At 44.1% G+C, this 21,218-nt stretch overlaps 1 protein-coding gene across 4 annotated transcripts in view; it reads right to left on the bottom strand.

Moving 5' to 3' along the window:
- Positions 1–21,218, bottom strand: part of PXK (PX domain containing serine/threonine kinase like) — a 917,751-nt gene that overhangs the window by 124,779 nt on the left and 771,754 nt on the right. For all 4 annotated transcript variants that reach the window (XM_069643765.1, XM_069643764.1, XM_069643767.1 and 1 more), the window contains exon 13: positions 14,398–14,446. In XM_069643765.1, coding sequence (XP_069499866.1) covers positions 14,398–14,446 — 49 coding nt within the window. The remainder of the gene's footprint in view (positions 1–14,397; positions 14,447–21,218) is intronic.

Here is a 21,218-nt window from a genome sequence, read left to right on the forward strand (position 1 = left end):
AGGCCAAATCACAGTAAGACACTGGCGAAGCATTGTGCAGAGTAGTAAAGGCAGGGGAAGGCCTTTGAAAATTATTAATATCAGGATGCAAATTCATAGTCTCATTAAGAAAACATTGGGTCCATGGGTTAAAAATCAATGCTTTGCTGACAAAAGGAAAAGAATCTCTGGAATAAGAAGATTTAAAGTGTTTTTCCTTTCAGGTGGTTTTCAGCAGATTTCAAGCTCCTCTTTAGATGTTTGCATGACACACAGAATGGTGTGTGAAAAGATCTTGGTTCCAAGTCAGCTTTTATTCATCAATGGTAACCATAATTCCCTAGTACCGGCTAATCTAAGTGATGTGGTGGGTGTGTATCTTGACAACATGGTAAACACCTATTCAGATCCGATGTTCCACTGGTTTAGTGGCTCAAACTAAGTGTTTTAAATGTAACTCTATGCTCAATTCGAAGCCAAAGGAGGGACTTCAGCACTGGTGTGATGTGGCCTTACTTTTTGAGACCTAGCACCAGGTGGCTGCGATATTCAGCACCTGAAGAAGTTACTTCAGATTAGACCTTTGTAGGTCAAAGCAGACAATTTCACAGTAATCCACCTAGTGGAGTACCAAAGCCCTGGCAATGTCCAAACTGTAGTGGGACTCAAATAGAGAGCTGAATGAGCCTGTGAAAGGGGAAGTGTGTGTTCGTGCCAGCATCCACCTGTGGAAAAGAAGGATGGATCTTTGTCAAAGATGTCCAGTTGCAGAGTTCACAGGTGGGATGCACATGGATCTAGCCATGTGAAGGAGAGATCTTTGGGTCAGCCTTATATCATATCAAAATCTCTTATTTGCTTGCATAAAAACATACCTTGTGGTAAACCTTAGTCATGGATCTTACTCACGTACAGCAGGGTAGGTCCTTTAAATGAATCTTGTGAACTAGGCCGATAAGAATTTGAGTGCCATTGTATTATATCTGGAATGGTATTAAGAAGGTTTAATTGGAGAGCCTGTCGTCTCATACAGACATTGAAAAGTGAAGAACCTTGTTACACCCCACCCCATATTCCTGGATTCTGAGGTTCAAAGGGAAACGGATTTGGAGCACAGCATCAGTCCATCGAAACCTTTTTCATTGTGGCTAGTCCAGATAAGCTTATTCGGATGGGAGTTTGAGATTTTCTGTGAGATCGACACAGGTTGAAAGGTTAGGGGTGAACCTTTTACAAGACCCAGCTATCCCCAGAAAGGCCCTGAGATCGAGTTTATTTATGGGGAGGAGACCATGCCATTGCCTTTACTTTTTCAGCCTGAGGTTGGATAAGACCATTGTCCATAAAATAGCCTAGATATTTTACAGCATGTTTTGCTACATGACACTTTTTTGGTTGGGCGTGAAGCCCTAACTTGTGCAAGGCCCTTGCGATTTCATAGAGATGGTATAGAAGTTCCTCCAAACTATTGCTATGAATCACAATGTCTTCAAGATAAGCCCCTACCAAAGGCAGAGTAGGGTCTTAATACCTTATCCATTAACCTTTGAAAGGTTGCTGGGGCACCATGTAGGCGAAAAGGCAAGAGAGTAAACTGAAACAACCCCCGGAGACGTGGAGAAGGAGGTTTTCTCTTTGTCAGAGGGGCTTAGGTGGCCTTGCCAATAGCCCTTGGTGAATTCAAGTGTCGAGATGCATTTGCCATTTCCCAGTCTTTTAAATAACTTGTCTCTCCTATGCATTGCATAGTTGTAGAAGACTGGGATGGCATTCAGTCTCTGAAAGTCAATGCAAAACCACCATGAGCCAACAGTCTTGGCAACGAGTACAATTGGGGAAGACCAGGGGCTATCAGAGGGTTCGATTACTCCTAGCTTTAGTAGGTTGGTAATTTCTTCTTAAATTATCTTTCGGCGCACTTAAGGGATGCAGTAGGATTTAAGGTTTACCATAGGTCCATGAGGTATGCGGATATAATGGAAGAAGTTTCTAACCCTCCTTTGCTCTTCAGAATAAATCTCAGGGAAGTGGTTTAGCAGAACTTGAAGATCCCGTTTTTGGATGGTAAGAGTTAGATTCTCTGGGATCAGATTCAGGCTGTCCACTAAGTCACCATAGTGGCGGTAGTCTTCTTAACCGGGTCTGCCTTCGAGCTCTTTAGAAGGTAGATATAGTATATCTGGGTTTTTCGGTCACCTCTCAGGTTGGGAAACTAGGTAATTGATGAGTCCTTTTGCCAAAAGTATCTTGTACGGGCCGTACCATGTTGACACTGTTATTCTCAGAGGTGGGTAAATGGACAATTTGTCACAGAGAAAAAGCTTGCCACCGCCTGCTTGTGGTGCTTCTGGTGTTCCTGTGCCCTGGAGAGGCATTGATTCATAATTTCCCTGACGGCTTTCATATGATATTGTAACTCATGAGCAGCTTAGGTATGGAAATATCCCAATGAGGCTTGAGGAGTTTTCCTCAAAGCAAAAATGGCCCATAATATAATTAGTTCCAGTTGCGTCCATCTGCTCCAACCAGTTTGCGTAGAATACGTTTCAGGGTCTGGTTAAAAGGTTCTACCAGACCATCGGTCTGAGGGTGGTAAACAGAGGTCCTTAAGGTTTGTATGTTTAGTACCTCCTCCAACCCCTGAATGAGAGGAAACATAAATGTTGTGCCCTAATCAGTGAGGAAAGCCTACCAGGGATAGGAAACAATAAGAAGATTGTGACTTCCTCTGGATAACTAGTAGCATAGTCCACAATAGCAAGTATACATTTGTTACCCAACTTAGATGGTTCGAGGGTCCCACTATATCCATTGCTATTCTTGGGAAAGACACCTCAATAACGGGCATGGGTCATAAAGGCGTTCTGGGAAGCTGAAGTATTTTGGGATATCTCACAGTTGGCTACATAAGGCTTAAACGTCGGCAAAGACGCCTTGCTAGTGAAACTTATTGAGTACATGATCTTGGATTTTGGATACCCCATGGTGACCAGCCATTAAGTGTGAATGTACCAACTCCACAACTACCCTCCTATGGGTTCAAGGAACTACCAGTTGAGTTTTCCTGCTAAAATCTCTCGTGTCCCCTTCTATAAGAAGGGTACATTTTGATTGACTGCCTGATCTTCTGGAATAGCTCTTTCGAGGCCTCTGCCAGATTTTGATAATTCCTTTGGACAAAGGCTAGATCAGTAAAATATTATCTCCCTCATTTGTGAAAAGGGGGAGGCTTAGATTTTTATCAGCTTCCCCAAGCACTAGAGAGCCTTGAGATGTTTGGGACTGATGGACTACCTCCTGTACAGCTGGGGTCAGGGATATTTCAAGGATTGCATTTCCTATACAATGTAACTCTGGACCCATGAATTGTGGAGCTCTACTTGAACCTCCCCTCGATAGTCTGGGATGATGACCCCTGGGGCTGCATCAAGAGAATACTGCAAGCTAGACCAAACCTGGCCACCAATGTAAGATAGCTGCCTTGGGGGGGGGGGGATAGCTCAGGGACAACATGCTCGCTGTGGAAGCAAGAGGACACTGAGCAACACAGGTATTAAGCGCGTTATAAATAACCTATCATATCATATCAGCAGTCTTTCTCTGCTTGGTATTTAAATTTCCTGGGTGCTAAAGAAATCCTAGCCAATAGACTGAGGAGTGGCTTTTCAAAGTATTTTGGCACTGAACTAACATGGGTCCCAACCTTGTATCAGGTTGTTCGAAAGCCATTTCTGACATCACTTGTGGCAAGTCAGACATAGGAGATGGACAAGAAGACGGAGTTCAACAGATATTATTAAAGAAAAGAAGACCTCAAGTATCCCGATAGCTACAATTATGGATTTCCCCAACTTCAAAGTAAACAATAAACTGGTGCTCATCTCACAAAGTCTCCATCCTAACCTATTCTATCTTATGCTGTATGCCTACTGCTAACTGCTAAATAACAAAAGGTTAGCCTAGGCAAGTTTGTTCCCACAATACTTGGCTTCTGGTGGCTGGTATCTGACCCCCGCCCCTGGTGGCTGGTATCTGACCCCCGCCCCATCCCCCCCAATATACAAATTTAACACTTTGAGACCTCAGGCTCTAAAAATTGACTCAGAGATGTTTGTATTCTTACAGTAATAGTTTGCTGTTTAAGACTAACAATATTGAATTGTATGCCAGAGTGTACATTTTCATATGTCGATAACATTTTGTGTATGCACTTTAAAAGTCTGTGGTAGTCATTATTTGATATAGTTCTGAATAAGCGGTATGACTTGAGGAATTCTATCTCAATACTAATATGTACTTGCACTTTAGAGATAGGTGTGTAGTAAAATGGTGGATAGGCATTGGCCGCCCTATGTGAACAAAGGAGATATGAACATGCATATGCATTTATTGTAACACATTTTTATAATCTATTAGTGTCACACTTGCTTATTGTGAATGCTGTTGAGTTCCTAATACCGATAATGCACTTGCACTGTAGAACAATGTCTGTTGCCTAATGGAGTACAGGCATTGGCCGTTCTATGTGAACAAAGGAGATATGAACATGCATTTGCACTTTATGTAACGTAATTTGACAATCTATCAGCATTACAATGACAAACTGGAAATGCTGCTGTTGTTATCGAGTTTGCTTTTATAAAAATCTAAAGCATTTCGATTAATTTGAAACAGAAAATGTGGCTGTATGCTATTGGAAATGATAAGAGTCTTGGCAATACGAAGTAGCCATCTTGTGGCCAAGTTCGGTATTGCATTTGAATTAAACTTTGCCTATATTACATGCAGTCACATATAGAGAATAGATTGCATACCGCTGTTTGTCTGAAGAGCTTATTTAAACACTGCCCCTTGGGGCGTTTGACCTTGTGCTGTTATACCATTATACACCAATAAATACCATTGCCCACTGGCACACTTAAACAACTAAATTAACTTTATTTTAAAATTTGTAACAGAAGCTAGGAGGGCGGATGTGCTCAGCCCCGATTATCCCGCTGACATTACCAACAAGCACCATTGGGTGCATATTGGATTATTAAACCTTATGTCTATTAGGACTTAGCCACTTTAAAATGGTGGCATTATTTTCGTGCAATAGCATACAATTAGAAGATCATGTGATGGCAATGTGCACAGGCTTTAGGGGGGAGGAGCATGCCGCTCAGGCTGGCTCTTAACACTATGGTGTCATCCGCAAAAATGGATACAAACTGCCTGAGGAAGCTAGAGAGAACGAGCGGAAGATTGGTGAGCGTTTTTAATGACTTGGTTGTCATGTGGGTGAATATACAACTGATGTTCACCCTGTTTGTTGTTGTGATGCACTTTCATATTGAATAAAAACTATTTGTAACCAAAAGTAGCAAGGTCTTGAGTGCTTGGATCCTGTTTACATGCATTCCTCAAAGTTATTGTAGTGCTACAACCTTGAAGGTGTATGTGTTTTTATATATATTAATTGAATGTTTACAATAAGCATGTTGCACTTTAGATATTGTTCAGAATTGGAATGTCTTTGGAATCAAAACCAAATATCTATCTTATTTGTAAGATCTGATTGTTTACAACGTAAAAGGATGCACTATGCACTTTATTAAAATGTTGATACATAATACTCTTTCCCTGACATAACGCACAGCTTGAGACCAACGCAAAGATGTAAGCACTGTGCATTTATGTCATGAAATATTCATTCAATATAAGTGAAAGGCATGAGTTGCAAGATGAGCATCATAGTTGAATTCTAGTGAATATGTGTTGGCTCAACTGCACTCCAAAATGGCCACATCCTTCAAGAAGCCTTTCAAGCTAATGCACTGTGAATTCAGTGGACCAAAAGCAAAAAAGGACAATATGCTGAAGCTACCATAGAGACTGACTGTCTGTATATATGTTTGAATTCTCTAATGCACTTATTTGTACGTGATCAAGCAGCAAGGATGATGTGAAATGCGTTGTACCATGTTTTTTATTTTAATCATCCTGAATATACTGGACACTTTAAGGACTTTACAGCCGTGTTTGGTGAATCTTTAAAAAGGAGCCATCTGCTGGAGTTCGACTGGATTCTATTGTGTGCCATCCCTTCTGGGAGAGAAAGCAATTACTTCCCCTTTCTGATATATATATATATATATATATATATATATATGATACATTACTCACTGTAATCGTATTTCTGATGCTTGTATCTGCTTAGATTCATATGATGTGCATAGGCCGACATCTAGTGGAAGCTGCAGAGTATTACAGTTCGAAAAGAGGCGTCGAACTAGGGCGTGCCAGTAATACTATCCCTAGTGTGACGTCCCATGTACCCATGATCCCTCACGTGTGTAGGACCCTCAGATTGTATTTTTTCTGACATGAGGTAGCATTTCCTGTTGATTGAGAAGCCCAATTGGAAGAGGAGGTCGATAGTAGGGGGATTACCTCTTGGAGTGTAGTCATGCAGAATTATTGTGGCTTGACATACTTGTTTGCAGGGCGTAAATCTAATACCTGGCGCAATGTTAGATCTTCTTTTGGCACAAGAAAGTAGGTTGAATTAATATCCCTGTTTACCTGGTTGCCCGGAACGAGTTCTATGGCGTCCTTTGCAAGTAGAGTGGCAATCTCCTCAAGAAGGATTTTCTGGTGCTCCAACGAGTGTACCTTCTGTCTTGGAGGATGGTCATGGGGGCACACTAATATTTCCATACAGTATCCTGCGGACAGCACCCATCTGTCCAAAGTTATAGCCTCCCAAGCGTGGGTGAAGGTGGAAATGCGCCCCTATACAGGGGATGCATGGGAGGGGACCCGAAGCAGAACGTCACTGTTTACTAGGTGGCGTACCACCTCTGGCGGGGCTGCCTCTACCCCTAGTGCGGCCCCTGCGCTGGCATTCTGGTGAATCCCTGTGATGTTTGGAACTAATTGTTGCCCCATGAGGTTCCTTGATTTTGGTAGTAGTTGGAACCCCTCTGGGAGCTTTGCCCGCGAAAGTGACGAAAACTATTATTTCCCCTCTGACCTGGGGGTTTATTTGTGAGTTGGCCAAGAGATTTTAGGGTCTCATACTCATCTTTAGCTGTCTTTAGTGCCTCTTCCACTGCCCTGCCGAATAGAACGTTCGGCTCTACTGGCATGTCTATAAGTGTGGTTTGGGTCTCAGGTTTGAACCCCGACTGCCTTAGCCAAGCGTGCCTCTTTATTACTGTGCCTTCAGCTATCAATCTGCCAGCATTATCTGCTGCATCAAAATTTGTCTTGAGGATGCATCCAGATACAGACCTTCCGTCTGCTGCAATTTGGGCCAAATGGCCTTTTAGTTGTTCAGGTGCAGAGGCTACTAGAGCAGCTACTTCTTCCCATTGATGGCAGTTATAGCTTGCTAAAAGAATGGTACTGTTAGCAATACGTGCCCGATAGGCTGGCGTGGAGGCAACTTTCCCACCCAGAGCATATTTTTTTTGCTCTCCCTATCGGGGGGAGCTTCTGGAGAAGCTAATGGTGTACCTGCCCTCTTTCTGGTGGTTGTTACTACCAGGGAGTCAGGTTTTAATTGACCCCTTATGTACATGGGATCGGAGGGTGCGGCCCGGAATACTTTTTCCACTCGTGGATTCACCTCACGAGTAAGGTTTGGGGTTACCAGCAAGGGATCAATTCTACGCTGGATTTATTTTAATATTGGGATAGCCTGGGTAATGGCTCTCTTGTCCCCTAGGATTTCTTCTGCGAAATCCCTATCTTCTTGGACACCTTGTATGTTTATTTGAAAATGAGCTGCTGCTTTAGCTAGCACCTCATTGAGGAGTGGCTGATAATCAATTGGTGAGTCATTCACCGGGGGTCCCTAGGAATTGGGGAGTCAAGACTGTAGGCTTCTGTCTCATCCTCCTGTTCCTCTTCCTGGTCCTCGTCATCCCCATAATAAGAAACCCCTGTCTGGTCTTCCAGCATATGTGTTTCTGTCTCCTCTCCATATTACTCTGGAAGGTAAGGTTCAATTAGCAAAGGGTCTGAAACCAATCCCTGCGCCGGAGCCTCAGAGCGTAGCCTCTTAATAGGGGGTTGAGACTCCTTGGACCCCAGAGGGGAAGAGGTAGCTGGTGTGTTGGCATAGCTATGGAAATAGTTTGGGTCTTTCTCATAGAAGTCTGCAAAAAGACATCCTTCTCATCACCCTATCAATGTCAGTCGAGTTCCATTCCTTGGAAATGGGAATAAACCTCTCCTGTTCTGGTTCCTCATTCATGCCCATATCATGAGGAGTGGGAGCGACAATTGTACTCTTAGGAGTAGTGTCGGGGACCTTGCGTTTCTCTATCACCTTAGGAGCCTTCTGTCTTTCCTTATGGTGTTCTGAAGGTTTCTTGTGTTGTTTATCCCCCTTCCCGTGGGGAATGTTTTCCGGAGGTTTTAGGGGTTTCCGAGGGTTTTGACGCATCGCGTCGAGGTCCGGAGGTAGTAGAAGGAGGGCGCCGAATCTCGGCAGTAGACGTACACGCTTTGACTTGGGAGCATAGAGGTCGGAATCGTCTTCTGACGATGGAACCTCTGGAAGTATTGGGAGTACGGCACCTTTTCCAACCGCAGGCGGTTGGTCTTTGTTATGTGGCGAACGGGAACGCCCAGAGGACACAGAATCGTTGGACTGCTCTCTTGGTGCCTTCCGTTGCCGATCGCTCGACACGTGCGTCGAGTCACGGCTGGGGCTGATGTGTTTAGAGGAAGTGGTGTGGGTTGCGCTTCTGCCGCCGGGTGTTGTCCCCATAACTGGGCCGCTGGCCAGTCCTCTGTGGTCGGGGGCTTGCGCCTGGGTGTCTGAAGTCACCCCTCTGCCCTCGCTGTCCGATACGGCGGCGTTGCTGCCATCGCTGAATGACCCTTTGACGTCCATGGCCTCTAGCTGCCTGGCGTAGTGGGCCCAGCGCTTCGTTGAGCGGTCCTTAAGTGTCTTTGGCTTGAAGAGCTTACAAGCTCGACACATAGCCTCAGGATGGTATCTTGGGAGACACAGATTGCACGTATTGTGCTCATCTACCCAGGGAAACTTCCTGTTACACTTAGGGCAGAATTTGAAAGGAGTACTCTCCATATGTGTAAATATGGCAGCGGGCTGTGTATATGTAGGAAATAAATGTGGGAAAGTTATGACCACCCCCCACTCTCCATGCTTGTAGAGGGCTGAGGCCAGAGGCCTTTCAAGGCCCGGACCGAGGCCACAGGCCTTCCAAGGCCCAAGGTCCGGACCGAGGCCACAGGCCTTCCAAGGCCCAAGGTCCGTCGTGTAGTTTTCGACAGTTGGTTCCCTCGATCTTTGCTGACATCGATCTTCGGCGTAGGATGGAAGATAACGGGGAAAGTTTTTAACAATATTTAGGTATAATTGGCAAGGGAACTCTGCAACATGCATCTGACTAGTATGGTGGAAAAAAACTATCTGAGGGTCCTACACGCGTGAGGGATCATGGGTACATGGGACGTCACACTGGCACGCCCTAGTTCGACGCCCCTTTTCGAATTTCGAAAAACAAACTGTAATACTCCGCAGCTTCCACTAGATGCGGGCCTATGCACAGCATGTGATCTAAGCAGATTCCACAAGCCTCAGAAATATACCTCTCCGAAGGTAAGCTACTCTGAATAATCAGCGTGCCCAGCTGATCATACTATTCAAGTGAGGCGGACAGTGCTTTTCCCTAGTAGCATCGGCTTCCTTATTCCACTCCATCTAAAAATCTGATTTCACAAGGCAACGTTGTTTTCTTATGTTGCTTGCACATTGCCAGATAAGATTTTCCGAAAAACCACCCTTCTAAGAGGGCCTCCATGCATTTGTAAAGCACACCCTCTCCACCCTCAGGCCTGATCATCGTAGCCTGCACCAGGATTGTCCTCAGCATAGATCAAGAACCAATCAGATGGCGAACGCCGGCCTCTGAACAAAGGCACCTAACTAAGGTGCCTGTCCCGAGCCTGTCGGAGCCGGGAGAAACAGAGAACTCATCAGCTATAAGGTACTGTCCTTGTACTTTTGCCCACTTTTGTCTCAACTATGCCATAATCATCTTGTCTACAACCTACACCACCACCCCTTTGCAAGTTTTTTACTGCTGCACTTACTGCACTGGCATGTGCAGTGCCCGTACTTTGCCCCATCCCAACTTGGACTGCCGCTCCATTGCTTATTAACAATCTGCAGATCTGGGATTGTCGCACACCACAACGCTATCTCCATCTGCCCACCAAAGTATCCCAAGAAACCGTAGTGTGGCCTCCTTCGGCTCTGATCTAACAATCTGTACTCCCGACTTGGGCAGCTTCCTATCCCCCATAGAAAACTAGCTACTCTGAACTCTTAGCAGTACAGTAGCAAGCCCCAAACGAGAGCCATATGAGGAACCGCTGTACGCTACCCCCGCAATTTGAAGTGTACACCCTCCTACCTTCCAATAGAATCATGTTGCTACGCTCATCCACATATGCACATGTTGCGCACACCACCGTTGTACAGTGAAGATGCCCGCTGCCTCGAGAACATGAGCACCTATCTTGCTACCTTGGCCTTATAGGCACAATGCACTAACCACTGTTTTGGAAAGTATTTGACCTCTGCACTAATGCTGAATGCAGGACAGTCCTTGTGTCATGCTTGTACTTTAATGCTTCACCCTACATTGCACTTCTTTAGAATATGATGAGCGCCACGTGTGATTAAGCCAATACCTATCATGCCTAGTTATTGCACCTAGACACTTATACCCTGTACCAAGAATACTCTGGCAAGCTTGTATCGCACCAATGTGTTTTACTTACACTGTACCAATATTCGCACTGCTCCCATTACACAGACTGTTTGCCTGTTTAACGTGCCACCAACTGTATTGTATTAACGTAAACTGTACACCGCTATCACTACAGTAACTCATTTAGTGATGGACCCACCAAGCTTTGCCAATAGGAGCCCATTCAGATTTATAGATAACGCACTACAATGTTCACAAGGCACATTCATCCCAATGGTCACCGGTCTCGCCAGACTGGGATGTCATCGTCACCATCCTATCCCCCGCCCCACTCCATTCCTGCCCAAAACCTCCCCATTTCAAGTCACTCTGGCCCAGAGTAGCACTCAGGGTGCGAATAGAAGCAACAAGTCTGTGCTGACTTGAAACGCTCCTAGTAAGACATCGCCAAATTCAGACGGTTACACCACCCCCAACAACTCTGAGGACCAGCACACAACACCAAGTTCCAGACCTGCATCAGCCTCACCCATTACTTTGTGCCCCATTCAGGGAACCGCCAGGCTAAATAGACTGCGATCACGCACCTCTCACTACAACACTACCATTCTCACCCTAAAAGCCTCCTGTTACACACAAATGCCAAAGCAATGACCACCTAGCCCATCCAAAAAAGAAACAATCCAGGCTATCCCCATACCCCAACCTTACAAATCAACAGTGCACCACAATTCTTCACTTGAACGATGCACGCTGCCCATGATCCCACAGTCTAAGCCCACAGTCCCCCCTCACTCCATCCCACAGCCTCCTCATAGCATCAAAGGTGCACTACTAAATGTACGATCACTTGGAGCCCATGCCATTGTGACCCATGACCTTTTCCTAGACCAACAATTGGATCTATTAGTTGTAACTGAAACCTGGGTACACCAAGCCACAGGCCCTCTACTAGCACTGGCCATACCACCAGGATACAATATTACAAGGACCGATAAACGCAATGCACAGGGAGTTGGAGTGGCTATAATAGCACAACCAACTTGCAACTCCGATCCTGCCCACTTGACTCTATAGAAGGTTACGAATTACTCTTTGTTCAACTCACAACAAACCCGAAAACTCCTTTTAATATTTTGGTCATCTACAGAGCACCCAATAATAACACCCACCCTGAATCAGATATCCCACTTCTCCTTACCCCCACCTCAAACCCAATACCAAGTTCATAATCCTTGGCGATATTAACTTAGCTTTCAATGACAAACAAGACCACAAAGCTAATGCCTTCCAGGCCTGGCTCACAGATATGAACTTCGATCAGTTAGTCGATGCCCCTTCTCAACATAAAGGGCAGAGTATTAGATTGGATACTCACGCTAAATACTTCTATCTCCATAGACTCCATTGAACCAGTTAACTGGACAGACCACTATCTTATTAGTTTCACTCTCTCCAACTACGCGAAACTCCACCTCACACCTAGTAAAATGGATACGGTTGAGACAAGAAACATCCGAAAACTGACAGCAGATAGCCTCACCCCTATTCTGGAGGACGCCCTCTCCTCGAACACCCTCCCGAGCGACAACCCCAGCTGTCTTGTAGACAATCTACAACAAAGCCCTAACAACTACCATTGATTCCCTAGCCCCACTTACAACCAAAACGCGTTGCCCAGACAAACGCTCACATTTCTGGTTCAATGATGAACTCTTAACATTCAGGCACAACAAAAGGTCCATGTAACATATCCATAATAAATCTGTACCACAAACACTACCAAGGCATTCTTAAAAGAAAACCAAACTTACAAAGCAGCAATCATAGCTCATAAAGCTCTTCACAATACTCAGAGAGCTGGAAAACCCCATCCCACCCTCCAAGTAGATTAACTCGAGTAAAGCATGGTGTACAATCATAAAGAATGCTCTAGCCTCTAAAATCGAAGTACTTCAAACTAAAATCGGCACCTATAATATACTATTGGCGAACAAAAAACACCCCCCACCTACCATTGATAGAAACAGCGATAATACCAATACCCAATTCAAATTCACCCCAGTAAGCCAAGACCAAGTGCTAGACACCATCTCCAAATTAAAACCCTTCAACTGTAAAGGAGACAGCTTTCCAGCACATCTAGTCAAATTGTGGGCCCCCCACACTCTCACCCATCATCACCAAATGTGTTAATGCCTCTTTCAGTACAAACACAGTCCCTACCAGCATCAAGGAAGTTTGGGTTACCCCGCTCCTAAAAAAAAACATCCTTGGATGCGACAATCCCCACTAACTGTCATCCCATAACTACTCTCCCCTTCTGCTTAAAATAATCAATAAAATAGCCTATTCTCAAATTCAATCTCACCTTGAACAAAACCACCTACTAGGAGCTCGACAATCTGGTTTTCGTCCTAATCACATCACCGAAACGGCACTTCTGGATCTTAAAATCCAGATTGACTCCATAAGAGACGCCGGCAGACTATGCATTCTTCTGCTGTTAGATTTGTCCGCTGCATTCGACAGAGTCAATCATGACAAACTATGTGCTACACTAGCTAAGGATTTCCAGTTCTCACAGGAAGCCACCGCTTGGGTCAAATCCTTCTTTTGCCTATCGAACATCCTGTGTCTCCATCTGCAAAGAGGCCGCAGACCCCCTCCCAGTACCACATGGAGTCCCGCAAGGATCCTGCTTTTCACCTACGTTATACAATGCGTACACTAAGCTTGCAGCTCTAGTTGCCATGGGTGTCATCTACACTAATTTTGCCGAGGACACCCAGATCCTCATCCCCATCACTGGTAACTATGACCAGTATACAACTATGATCAATCAAATCTACGCAATAATCCAAAACTGGATGGCAATTAACAGTCTCTGCCTTAACAATGAGAAAACAGATACTCATTGAAGGCTCCCCAGCCAAAAATCAATTCACTCCACTCTGACTACTCAGCAACCGTTTTTTACCTTCAGGCTGGACTTATTCTGAATGGGTTCTGGCCTTTTAACTTGGTTTTTGGGGTGGGAGGGGAGACACCATTGGTCTCTTTTTTCAAAGATGGGTATTAACAGAACTAGGTCAGAAAGCAAGCCAGTCACCTTTAAAGGGCCATGCACATAATGTTACAGCTCAACCCCCATATATCCAACAAATATTTGGGAAACAGACTTAAAGGGAGGTATTGAAACAGCTTTACCCAGGAATTCTTTGTCTCTTAAGTGGGTGGGAGGGTCACCCCCACTGAAATCCTGCTTGCCCCGTCCCCTAGGGGGTGTTAAGTGGAGCAGGTTCCCCTTCCAAGTGCCAAAGGGGGTGCCTCCCCCTTGGGGAGAAGGGACAGATTCCCTGGATTCGTCACACAGAGGGTTATATTCTTCAAACCTTTCACTTTCAAGCAGAGGTTGCCAGAAGAGAGTATTTAAACCTAAAGAATCATGACCGACACATGCAAATCATGCCCCAACAAGTGTCAGGACAGGAAATAGCATATTTGCATCTTTGCAATGATTATCATCAAATAGTTGATTGTACTTAGCTCTTGAATGTCTGACTGTCTGCCTTACTGCACAGTTGTACATGTTGGGACAGGTGCCCGCTCCGGGCCCGGCTTTCCTTTGACAAGCAACCCCTTTCACTACAGAAATTGGTTATAATATATACTCTACCTTGAACTGCGGCTTCTCAGAATTTGAAAGAAGAACATCACTGAAAAGCCTAGAAAAGAAGAGAGAATGAAAATAATTCAAAAATATGCCAACAGAATAAATCACAAATGCATCTCAGGGTATCCAACGCACACATTTCAAAGTGCAGCAGTAGTGTTTTATAATGCTAAACAGGTTAGGTGAAACTGTAGAGTGCCCATGAGAACTGATTTTTAGGTCAATCCCAGGGGGGAAGCCATGTTGAAGAGTTTTAAAAATGTGCCTGATCTTCAGTCAACTAGGTTAAAATCTTAAATCTGACCCAACTGAGTTCCAGAAAAAGTATCTCGCCTTTCCAAGACCTTTCCTGACCATGCTATTTAGTCAGATTTTAAGGAGGGGGTAAGCGAGTTTGCTGAAGTGGAATGTAACAGCCTTAGAGGGGAGTATTTTTTAGAATCATCTCACCTAAAACTAGGGGCCAGTGCTTGAGAGAACTATCCGAGTGTTACAGAGAATCTTAAAATCAATCAGAAACGTAATGGGCATCAAAAGGCCACAAATCATTCTGTGTTGCCTGCAGTTTGCAAATCACCTTTTTTAGAAGGCCCTAGTACATAAATAAATGTATCTCGTTGCATTTGTCTATGGCATATTTCACCTTGATTTTGATGGAATTGACTTTTATGTGCAGGAGAACCCATTAATGCCTACTGGTTGTTTGGCTATGGTAGGCACCATGACATACTGAATCATCTCCTTCCGGTACGGGAAGGTGTGGCTATTGCAGCTCTCACTGGGGACCTACATCCTGGCCCTGGATCTTAATGTGGTTGGTGCCCATCGTGTTGAGCTTGGTCAGTGCTGCGCGATGAATCCTTTCCAGTGATGCATGAGTGATGGCAATTTTAATGCACTCTGCTGCAGAACCAATTGGCTAGAGGAGTTTCTACTGAAGCCTCAGGAAAGGAGTTCTCTGAATCTCACACTACTGAAAGACTTATTACAAACATTTATCCAAATGTTCATATTACATCCATTGTGGATGTTAAAAAAAGTAATAGTCCTTTTTTAATATTAATCACACTGAAAATGTACACATGGCACCTATATCCTTAAAAAGGTGTGAGGTTAAAAAGGAGAACACAACTGTATCCGATACACCAACCTTTTATAAGCATTAGATCAACATAGTACATATTGAGTTTTATTTCATTACTATACTATACATCAATAGTAACCTGACCATTTTACTTTCATTAGTTTGGTTCCATTGGGATTCTTTCACCTGCTGGGGGGGTTATCTAGAGTATCCGGACAAGGCCGAAAACCTCACTTGCTGCTTTTCTTCATATCTAGGCACTGTTGCCACAGCACAGCGGGGTCAACATTTCATGCAGACTTTGAACATTTTCATGTGTGTTCTATGCCCTTTAATCCCATTCCCATTGTTCCTCCAGCACCTTGTTTTGTTGATGCTTGCACTAGTGAATTCGTTTCACTAGCACCTAGAACGCATTGTTCTTTTTTCCTACTCCTCCACTCTTCCAGTGTACGTACCCATGTACTTGCTACAAATACATAGCAAGGCTATGTGGGGCTACGCGCTCTTTGGTAACCTGTAAATGGTGCTCTGGAATGCGTGCGTACACATAAGTCAAAGTGACTCAGAAAATAACAGCTAAAAAATGCTGCCTTTTATGTAAACGTCTCGAAAACACAGCCATAGTATCACAGGATCATTTCTGATTCCCTGTAAAAGGTCCTGTAATATGTAGAGGTGTGGGGTCTCATCCATTCCCTACAACGTCCCGTACCGCAATGCATCCCTTCCAATCCTCCATCCCCAATTACCTACATGTTACTTTTGCTCTGCTCTTTTCTCTTGGTCCCAACTGCTAACGTTTTATTTTTTAATGGAAAAAACATGCTGCACATATGCAATATTTCCAAGAAAAGTGTGTTTTAACATGTCAACAAGCTCCTTACGGCCGCTGCTACCTTAAAGTGCCATTGGCCAGCTGTTAGGCTCTGGAGATATGGACAGTGGAGTTACCTGCAGAGTTTGGAGACTTGGAGTATTAAAGTGCTTCAGTGAAAAAATTTAACACGATTAACACAAAAGTACATTCTCAATGCTGACTCCCACTATTGTGTGTCCCTGAAAAAGTGTTTCACCTCTCCAAAGACATGCTTATTACTCCCAGAAGGTTTGGAGAGGCTGCATTCTCTACTCTTCTTATTCCTGGATTTACATACACTTTATTCATCCCATAGGACCATCTTTCCTCCAATTGTAGCCATACCTATTTAGATTTGGAGAAATAATATCCTTTCGGCGAGATGAGCGGCAATACTGTGGGAGCCTGCAAGTCAATCTAGGGGAATTCCATCAGTTCAAAGACAGTCTGATGTGAAATGATATGTCACTGTTCAACAATAACTTTGGGACAATAATTCTTAAGATGTGTACATCAGCTGCACACATAACTGGTGCACCCACTCACCCTACGACACTGTCTCTCTGCTGACCAGAACTGCGGTTCCCGAGGGCATTTAACCTACCAGCGCTTTGAGATCACATCAATGATATATAGGGTGCTATATAAATGCCAAGTAACATAACATACCATATGAGCTAAACCTAGTGGTGCTGTGCAATCAAGAAAATAAGTACATTAAATTCCAGAATGCTGAACATAATTTCTCACAGATCTGCAGTGGAATGTTGCAAGACATTAGGATGCATGTAACACTTGAAGGAACTAGAAGTGTGAATTATGCACACCTGTACAGTGTGAAGGCACAAACACATCTCTTCTTCCCCCTGCCATTCTGTCTAATCTCACACTTCTCTCCGCTGTCCCACTCCATGTGCATATCCCTACATATAAGGTACGTGCATATGGCCATATGCTCTATGCAGCACAGTCGAATAGAATTGTTACTGTTGATGCTGTAGAACCCAGTACCCTGATTCAGGAGCCACTGTCACATGGCTCCTCCCTAATACCTAGGTTCACACACATTCCACTCTCCGCCCTACATGAGACAGGGTATTCAGCTTTCCTCCCCAAATTGCTTGAAGATCCCTTGCTACCAAACTACCTGCCCTCTTCAGTCTCCTTCCCAGTTAGCTCCCAGCTCCCTGGTTTCTCTGCTTCCCTCACCATATACTTCCTCTGGCAATTGTAAAAACACTGTTGCTTCCTGAATATAGGTCTGCACTCAATATATACCAATTATAATAAAAATAAAAGTGGATGACTGAAGTGTCATAGGCAAGATCAACCTTCTTAATCAGAGTGTAGTACTGCCTGCTCTTCTCTTTTCATAGGGCCTTTTGGGATGTAGTATGGAACCATCACATGCATTGTTCTTTGTTTTTTTCCTTTTCTATTTTTGGTGTCTTCTTCAAAACAAATTAAGAAATCCATTCACAGATATTAGGTTTACAAAATGATATTCAAGGTGAATAATATTAACGAAAGAAGATGTGCCTCCACATGCTTTCAGAAATCCAGATATGTTGACACATATCCAGCTCGTTCAATAATATCTCTTTGCATGCAATATGCCTTACCAATTAGCAAGCAATCATCTCGGTTCTCCGATTTCCAGTGTGGAATTATAAGGGTCTGTCGTATGAACCCAACACAATAACAAATCCTGCTGAGCCATGGACGCTGCTAACTCGATTTCCCACCGGAGCATCTTTTGCATCCATTTTTTTATTTAAGTTTTTTGCCAAAGATGCCAACCAAGAGATAATCCCAACGCATATGCTCCTAATCTCCAATTGCGTTTATACATCTAGGGGACTATTGGCTAATGGATGGAATAATTCAGAAGTTTAACATAAAAGATGTTGCCTGAAAAACTGCACACAAAGAAAAGTGGATAGCAGTATCAATTCACAAAATTACTATTGCACTCCGTAAGGAATTCATGGTGGCAACAGTAAAGACAGACACAAGTGATCACAGTTCAAGGTTGTTTATTAAACTGTATATGCAGGTTGGAAAAACAACGAATCTAAACCTTAATCTAAGATGGGAGCAAGCTACAACCATCAAATAATAAGGCAGTTCTAGTGCCGTCTTGTCAAAATAAACAGGCCTATACTAAGAAAAACCTATACTTACGCTAAATACAAACAAAGAGTGTGGGATAAGGTTCGTAAGAAAGAAGTGTACACAAATAATAAGTCAGGATGCGGTAGTTGGGTTCTCTCTTCCCCACGTTTTGAGCACGGGACAAGGCAGGACTCTTGAGCACAGCAGACGCTTGAGCTTTCCCAGCACGAGCCAACAGTTCCACTCTCAGCTATCACAGCCTTTGGTCTAAGTCTCTTTTCGCTTGCCTCCGAGGAGCTCATGTATTCCAAAATAAAAAACAAAAGTACCTTTCTGTTTGTACACTGGGCAAAGCCTTCTCACCCCTGGATCCCCCTCTTCTGGGCTCAGATCCACCAAAAAAGTTCTTTGCAATATCAGGACCTTCGGTAGGTAAGTTCCATGCTTCCGAGGCTTTGATGGGATCAAAATAATAAACAAAAGTTCCTTCCTGATTGTACTTGAGATGATATTTCTTCAGCCCTGGGTCACCTCTTCCGGGCTATGACCCCTATCGAATATCAGCCTCCCTCTGTCGGGTTCACCCTGGCTTGTATTCAAAAGATTTCTCCGTTGCATTCACTTGTCGGTGGGGCAATGGCTTCTCACCCCTGAATCCCACTCTTCCGGGCTCAGACCCCTTTTGAATGCTTGCCTTCCCTCCGTCGGGTTCACTACAGCCTTTTAACACAAACTCATCTGTGACATTCATGAATCTCAAATTCTTTTTATTTATTTTTTTAACATCTTTTTATTGAAATTTTAAGCCAAAATAACAGTAAGTGCAAAAAGAAAGAGCAAGTGTGTACAGAGATTATACAACAGAGATCATAATATACGTGTGTGGGTCGGGCTTGAATGTGTCCATCGTTCATTGAATATTGACTTCTTAAAGACCCCCTCAACGATCTTTCAGTGCCTGCCCTAGATAAGATTGGTTATGAAACATTACACTTCCCAATATAAAGTATTAATTCCCCAAGAACTTGTCCCCCCTGCCACCCAAACTAAGTTACATAACAAGCACAGTAATTTTGATAAGCAATATTCGTGCAAATAAGGGTTCATCATCATCAAGTTTCACAGGGACCCGTGCATGGCGCTTTATAGTTACACTAAGAGTTCTACAGGCAGGCTCATCGGGCAGAACATTGGAGAGCTCAGGAGATGGTCTCGTCTTCACTTTCTCGAGTGGTTGATAGGTAGTCCCGTAGTGGGGCCCAAATATCCTTAGGTCTGCACACCGCAGACACGGATTGAACATATTGTTCCTCAGTCTCTTGAACATACAATAGGTCCCTTCTCCATATCATCGTGCCCAGATAGGTTGTGAGATGAAATGCAATTCTCTATTGGCTAGTGCTTTAAATATGTCCAGATTAGCTTAAATTTTGAGGTGGTGTTCTCTCCCTACATTGACGGGCTGCAGGACCTTGAGATTGCCGAGTTCTCTCTCAGCTTGGGTGAGTTCCTTTCTTATATCCCTGAGGATCCCATAGGATGTTCCCATCATCTGGCCTCTTAGCCACACCTTGAACGCCTCCCAGACCGATTGCAAGGATTGTACCGACCCTTTGTTACCGAGAAAGAATTCTTCGATTTCAATTCAGAGAGGTTCTACAACTGAGTCATCTTTCAGCATATTAGGGGGCAAACGCCAGGTTCTAATAGAGTGAGTCTCTTCCTTGGTGTCAGCCATAAGAGGACCGTAGAATGGTCTGACAATGTTCTGGGAAGGATTTCACAATGCTCCACTTCAGCAATCAACCCCGGTGAGCATAGCCAATAATCAATCCTCGAACTGGAGCTATGAGCTCCGCAATAGAACATAAAGTCTCTCTCCCTAGTGGGTGCACTTCACGCCAAGTATCCACCAGCGGTAAAGTGGCCATCGCCTGTTTCAGAGTCAGTGTCGCTTTAGTATGGTGCTTGCATTGTCCCGTAGAGCGTTCAAGACCCAGATCAAGTATTAGATTCAGATCTCCTCTCCACATCACTGTTGCAGTGCCCACGGGGGACAGGAGCTCCACTATCTGCAGGTAAAATGCTGGAGTATCTAAATTAGGGCCATAGGTATTGACAATAATAACCTCCTGATTATTCAGTTGCCCCCATAGGATCACGTACCGCCCTTCTTCGTCTATGAGGGAATTGGTCATCTGAAAATGTAGGCGTTTGTAAACAATAGTGAGTACTCCCCTAGCCATCGTAGAGTAGTTCGTGGCCACCTTCAGAGATCCCAGTTTCACGCAAATGTGTCAGTAATCTTTTTTGTGACGCGAGTTTCTTGCAGGAGGAGAATGTCCACCTTATGTCGCTTTGCATATGCTAATACCTTTCTAGCCTTAATTGGGTGGGCTAGTCCCCTGATGTTCCAGGTGAGTAATTTAATTCCTTGTCCCTTCGTTGCCATCTGGGTCGATGTCTGATCCCCAATGGATTAAGCACATTTGGATGTAGCACTGTCTTATTGATATTCTAATGCCCATATTTATACTGCTGAGATCTTGTTCTTGATGTGAATCGCTCTGCACAATCACATATTCCGACTCAACCATTCTACAACGCTGTGCCATATGTATCCCAACTCGTGGGCAACAGGCCCAATGGTATCCCCTCCCCAACCTCACTATCCCCTCAACTGGACAGTGTAAGCCCCAAACTTAACTTCAACAGAATCTCAAATTCTTTTTAAACAGTTCACTGTGGACATCCCTCTGCCAGGTT

This window comes from Ambystoma mexicanum, chromosome 2p (genome assembly GCF_040938575.1).
Source record: "Ambystoma mexicanum isolate Mex_15411 chromosome 2p, UKY_AmexF1_1, whole genome shotgun sequence".
NCBI lineage: Eukaryota > Metazoa > Chordata > Amphibia > Caudata > Ambystomatidae > Ambystoma > Ambystoma mexicanum.